This window comes from Coniophora puteana, assembly GCF_000271625.1.
Source record: "Coniophora puteana RWD-64-598 SS2 unplaced genomic scaffold CONPUscaffold_26, whole genome shotgun sequence".
Taxonomy (NCBI): Eukaryota; Fungi; Basidiomycota; class Agaricomycetes; order Boletales; family Coniophoraceae; genus Coniophora; species Coniophora puteana.
The window spans coordinates 32,765-38,929 of NW_006913078.1; the positions used below are offsets into that span (position 1 = coordinate 32,765).

Consider the following 6,165-nt stretch of genomic DNA (forward strand, 5'->3'; position numbering starts at 1 on the left):
AATCCGTGCACGTCCCGAGGCCTAAGGCCAGGAATTGGACTCAGTCAATACTGCCTGTCTTCCGATAGTGATAAATTATTTCGTAGATGTTGCAGAAGAGGATCTAAGTGCCGGTTCGGGCAACAATCTGAGGCTCCAAGTTGACCTAGGCACAGTGTTTTATTCGTCAAAAAACCACTCAGTGATTTGTGGTATATTTCCGAGCTGATCTAAGGCGACATGACTTAGGTATTGTGGTGAGATAGATCGGTATCACTATGCTCTAACTTTATCAACTCTACTAAACAAAACTCTCTGGCGCGGGTTGTGTTACAGTGTGTGTCGACTGCGAGGCACAACAGCAGCGTCTGTAAAGCTGAAGTCACGTCGGAGTATCAAAAGCTCGCGCGTGACTACCATATATGGCGAAGCTTTGTCCAGAACAAACACACCGCGAGACGCGCGTTTTCCGGGTTGGAATGCAAATGACTGTAGATGTAAATGCAACGTGATAATGAGCGACACCATAAGCAGCTGTCGGCGACACGGTAGAACGCCGGCGTAGCAGTAGTGAAGCACCTCGCACGTGAGTCAGTCAGTATCTTTGTCAGCGTTTGATTATCCTCACGCATCGCACCCCGGATGTTCTTCGTCCTTTCCGTCGAACTCCCAAGTGCGTCTCCGTGTATTCAGTCGTCTATACATATCTCAATAGGCAATCCTTTCCATAGAATACCCAGGTCTTGCGTCGGCGCCGCTCCTGCCGATTGTGACACGACCCTCGAAACGGATTGGTCAAGGCAATAGATGGCATAGAGAGAAACGCACTTGAGTATTACCTGGCATCGTCTTGCACTTTGTGCTACTAGGGCCCCGGAGTACATTTGAAATGCTGATATGCATAGGATCAACAAAAAAACCCCACAACCGCATGCGTTATCGGCAACAAGGCAGCCTCGCTGCGCTACGGCACTTAAGGATCTTGTCCTACGATGCTGCTCGTTGAGAGTCGCCATCCCATTGCACTGGAAAGGAAAACTCGAACACGAGGAGACACAGTGCCCGTGGACATCTGTCATGCAGTCCAGAGCCCTACATCGTATACAAATACCGAGCACTAACGCGAGATATGCCCCAGCCACACAGCCAAACATGTACAATGCCAAGCCGGGCATAATTTTGAATATACGAGTAATTATCAGCGTTATGTATTAGCAGTTAATTCCCACGGACGGAGAAGATAAGAATGCCTCCCACCGACCTTCGGGTTCTCTGCCATGATTTCCCCAACTACTTTGGCATCTTCCTGAACGACACTCAGGCACGGTTAAGGCTGTGCTTAACCCTCCCGCACCTCCTGAGGACTCGCCCTCATCCAATTCCCCATCGCTAGGAAGGGTATGCTGACGTTCTGAAAGCCATTGCGCGCGGCTCAGATACCCGCTTCCTTGGCCTCGGCCGTGTTGTTTGGCTCTGAGTGAAGCTAGTGAAGGATCGGGAAGTGTGTTTGAAACGCGGACGCTGGTCTGGTTGAAGCATTGCTGGCCATCCCGGCCCATCCGGGAAGCTCCGCAGCGATGGGGTCTATATGGTTGCTGGAAGTTCCGGTGAAGTTGTTGAAGCCTCGTGTGTACCATTTATCATATTGGTGACGAGATCTGTGCCAGTCGGGATGGTGGCTAGCGAGGGTGAGAGTGTGTGTACCGCCCTTGCACCCACGATGCAATATATGCACTGAATGCGCTCTCGCTGGTCTTTTTCTTCGAAAACTGTGTCATATATTAATATTAACATGTGGGCTTGTATACACGCGTTGCACCAGCCCATAAGAAACTTTAGCGTGACTAAACAAGCAAACATACCCTGTTGCATTGAGGGTGCCGTGTTACATCAGGGGTACAGCTACTCGACCGGCGCGCTGGACTGTCCAAACACACGTTATTTCAAGTTCTCGGAAGTCACTTCAAAAACCGCAGGGACTCTAGTTGTTCCATCTGATCTAACATTTTGCTCCCGTAAGCCTGATTAGGTATAATCGATTTTGGAAATTTACTGCGCTTTGCAATAAAACGCGGAATCGCAACGTTGGATGAGGCCGCGTGTCGGAACTTCCCGGAGAGAGCCCGTGAACTAGTAGCGGGGACTTGGTGCATTCAACAGGGAAGGATTGGCACTTGGCAGTGGAGGTCAATTCCAATTTGCCTGCTGCCCTATTGTACCTGATAACAATGCGGTATTTGAGTTCCCTACTGTAACACGCGACACGCGACTTGTACCGCCCTTGCACCCCAATGCAACATGGCACCCTCAATGCAACATGCGTTGAATGCGCTCTCCCTGACCTGTTTCTTAGAAAACTGTATCATATATTGACCTGTAGGCTTGTATAGATGTGTTTCCCCAGCCCAAAACAAACTGTAGCGTGAACAAAAGGGAAAACACGCCCTGTTGCATTGAGGGTGCCGTGTTGCATTGGGGGTGCAAGGGCGGTATCGTGTCGCGTGTGAACAGTGCGAGCGAGCATCTGCATGAGCATGGGAACAATACATCGCTTCTGGGTCCGACCTGGACAACGGCGCGATTCCGCGTTTTATTGCAAAGCGCGGTAAGCATTACGGATGGCCGTGGATCTGTCACAGACTTTAGCCGAGAGGAGCGGGTCAGCGAGCAACCGATTCCATACCGATACATGAGGACACGTACTCACACCTGAGGCACCGGCAAATCGGACACGCGAGGAGATTGTTAGAAAGATCCTGCGGAAGATTTTACGTATCTTGAAAAATATTACCAGGCACTCGAGATAATAAAAGGTTTTGAATCACTTTTACAGTGGACGGGGACGGAAGATGGTAACAAAGACTTTAAACCCAGCGGCTCTATTGATTTTGAATAGATCCGAAAGGATCTTTTGTGGTCATCGATGCGGGGATGAATTTTAAAACTTTCTATAAATCTGCGATGCTGTGTCATTTTTCCTAGGAACACCTTCTATATTGTTGCAACGATTTAAAATCGTCCGCCTGTTCAAGGTTTCTGATTGGCCCGCCAAGGGTCGTTTTTATCCTCTTCATACACATACGGTTCAAGTTTCTATTTACAATCTTCTCACCGCTTCGATCCGTCATAAATGTTATAAATCTTGCCATAGCAACGATGCATTCAATTGTTTTGAGTCGCCATTGCTGACATATCTTAAATCTTTTCCTTAGCCTCTGATCGCCTTGGAGATATAAATATCTATTTAAACCCTTATTATCCCTCTGCACGGGTTAAACAGTGTTTATAAGATTTACAATCGCTCAATGCATCGTTCTAAGGATCTTCTCAGCCGTCCGATTCACCGGTGCCTCAGGTGTCAAGGCCGGCCTGACCCAGGGCACCCTCACACGACCCGGATACGCTGTTAGGAAAACTAGTTTAATCTCCGCCCGTTCACGCGCATCGGGAACTTCATCAGGCGTAGTTGATATAATGCAAGTATAACAATGCCCCGTTACCTCTGTACAAACCAAAGAGCTCATCTCTCTGCGTGCTTTTTATACATTTTTTATAATACACACATGCAGAAGGCTACGAGATGAGCGGAGCGCGAGAAATGACATATCTGTGGGCGGTCATGAGAGGACCAAATCCCCCAAACCGACTTTGGCTCTGTTTGGTGAAGCAAACTCTAAAAAATTGCTTGGTGCACTTCCGAGGGGTGAAAGTAGCCCCAGGTGCATGCTTCGTTCGCGACGAGCTGGCAAGTTCCATGGTGCGCTCTACAGCTATCCCCTATCCTTCTACCACAGTCCCCTCTCAGCTGCACGGAATCCTTCTCAGCAGGCGAAGCTACGTCAACACGGAACATAACTTACTCCGTCTCACAGGACCTGACTTGACTGGTGTTGTCTCCGCGTTTGCGCCCCCGAAGTACCACCAGGCACTGTGCATACTTAGCTACAAGTATGAGGTGTTCAAGCTTGTGCTGAAAAATCTATCAGAGAAAAGCGAGGTTGACACATTGGATGCTCTCAATCATTTGTTCCGTTACATCAAGTATCTACATGACGTTCGAGAGGCGTATGTTGGCTCTGCTCATCATCGGAGGAAGGAAGGTGCGAAGGATGTAAATGATTGGCGGTGCCCCTCTTTCGAGTACCACCTCTGGCTTGAGGTCAAATACGGGCAATACGGCATGCGAGAGCGGGACAATCTCCTCAAAGATTGCAACGTAGACTTCAACTACGTCTATTACGACCGGAAGCCGGACGTATTCCAATCCAGTAAGCACTGATCTCGATCCATTCTCATCGCATTTCTTGTTTCTAGTGGCTGATGAACATCGTCTATCCCAGTTGACTGGGTCGAGTATGTCCAGCAGCGTACTGACGACCCCTGTGACACAACCGGGGGAGGAGGTACCGTCAAAATGGGTGATTCCCCTATCGTCATTCCGGATACAGTGAATCGGTTGGTCAAGGTCATCGTACACGAGGAAGAGGAAGCTACACGTCGTTATCGGACAGACGCTGGCGCCGAGGGTCCCGGATCTCCGAGCAAGGTACTTCTTGGCAAAGGGAAGCAGGATGACAAGGATGACACAGATGGGGACCCGTCTGACTCTATAATCGAGGTCGAGAGTCAGGGAGAGGCTGACGCTGAGATGGAGGATCAGAGTCACGCAGATGGGGACGGCAAGGAAGGCGGTAGCACAGCTGAGGAGGACAGCAAGGCCCGGGTGGACCACGCTAAAGACGAGTGCGATCTGGAAACGTCATCCCTCAAGCCTTCAATCCATGCCGCACGTCGCTGGGGAAGCAAGTTCTCTGACCTGCTGTTCTCGATTCGAATGCATCTTCGGAACCAACATGGCATCGACATAGATGAACATGTTGATGCTCCATCCATCACAGCCCTCCTCACTTCACTAGGCGAGGAAGACCAGCTCACCCACCGCGCGCTATCTGTCCTTTTGCGGGTAGAGGAGGGATTGGATCGTGTTGAAGGCCGGGATTCAGCCTCAAACGGTCGCAGTGGACACCCGTCGCGGGCCGATAACAGTATATATCAGGAAGGCGCCGGAGATGAGTCCGACGCAGTCGGGAAGCGCAAGAGGGGTGAATCCGGCTCGGAGGTGCGTTGATCTGACCTGGCTATGTCTTCTGTAACACGTCTATAATCAGTTGACAGGGTGATCACCTGTCCGTGTCTCTGAAGAGACTCCGCCCTTTCAATTATAACCCATTGCTAAAGATTTCCCCGCCCAAATATTGACAACCTATAGGACCGTGCGAGTGTAGTGCAGGAATGTCCACTACCTCATCATGATTACGGGTCAGAGTAGGTTACAGATCTGTTGTTATGGTTTGTAGCCTTAACCCCGCTTCTGTTTCGTTAGTTTGGTATAGTAGTAACTTGTATCTTCACAATTATGGTAAGCTTTGTTGACCTTTGTTTGACCTTATGATATGATAGGCATTTCCTTTTTGATCTTAACGTGCGGTGCTCGTTCCGCACAAACCCCGAACGCGGTAGAACAACTACGTACTGATACTTTCTTGGATACTTTGGTGGTTATACGTGCAATTATCCATCCTACGTTTTTGTCCTCAGCTAAGCCTTCAGGAAAATTCTGATATGCTGTAGCGGTGTGAGAGCCTGTTGTTCACTTTGTTAGAAACTACTGTACTTTTTCGACCAAACGTTCGCGGGGCGGCGTAGGGATATGACTACCAAATACAGCATGTTCCGCTTTTTAGGTTGCTGGTGTTGGTGGGTGCGGGATATAAATTCAACTCAAGTTTGTTTTGTACGAAAGTGAGCACTTGGTGGGTATCTTCACCTCATTATAAACACTGGTACCCGGTAGGGCTCCAACCATTTAGTTTACGTATACACCCTAGCGTAAATTTAAACAGAAAAAGTTGTATTTGAATAAACCGTGTATAGTATTCGATTATAAACAGTTTACATTACACTATCTAGTCTTTATAACAGTTTGGAAGAACAAGTCAGGATCCTCCAACCATTTTTTCGTACACATAACCTTAGTAATTGTTGATGCCTTGAGCGAGGAACGAGAATCGCGACATACATGACGTGAACCTGAGAATAGACGCTCGACAGACACCGAAGTAGCAGGTATTGTCAAAAAAGTTGCATGCCATCAAAGTGATAACAGGAAAGTCAGAATTATGCTTG

General features: G+C 48.7%; 2 protein-coding genes across 2 annotated transcripts; one reads left to right on the forward strand and one right to left on the reverse strand.

Annotated features, from left to right (window-relative positions):
- Positions 1-3,559: 3,559 nt before the first annotated feature.
- On the forward strand, positions 3,560-5,159 carry CONPUDRAFT_78408 (uncharacterized protein; the record flags this gene model as incomplete). Its single annotated transcript, XM_007777687.1, has 3 exons — positions 3,560-4,247; positions 4,320-5,098; positions 5,148-5,159. The coding sequence occupies 3 exons, from the start codon at positions 3,560-3,562 to the stop codon at positions 5,157-5,159; spliced, it is 1,479 nt and encodes a 492-aa protein (XP_007775877.1).
- A 782-nt stretch (positions 5,160-5,941) lies between these two features.
- Positions 5,942-6,118, reverse strand: CONPUDRAFT_68149 (uncharacterized protein; the record flags this gene model as incomplete). Its single annotated transcript, XM_007777688.1, has 1 exon — positions 5,942-6,118. A coding segment is annotated over one exon (177 nt), but the record flags the coding sequence as incomplete, so codon positions are not given.
- Positions 6,119-6,165: the final 47 nt, after the last annotated feature.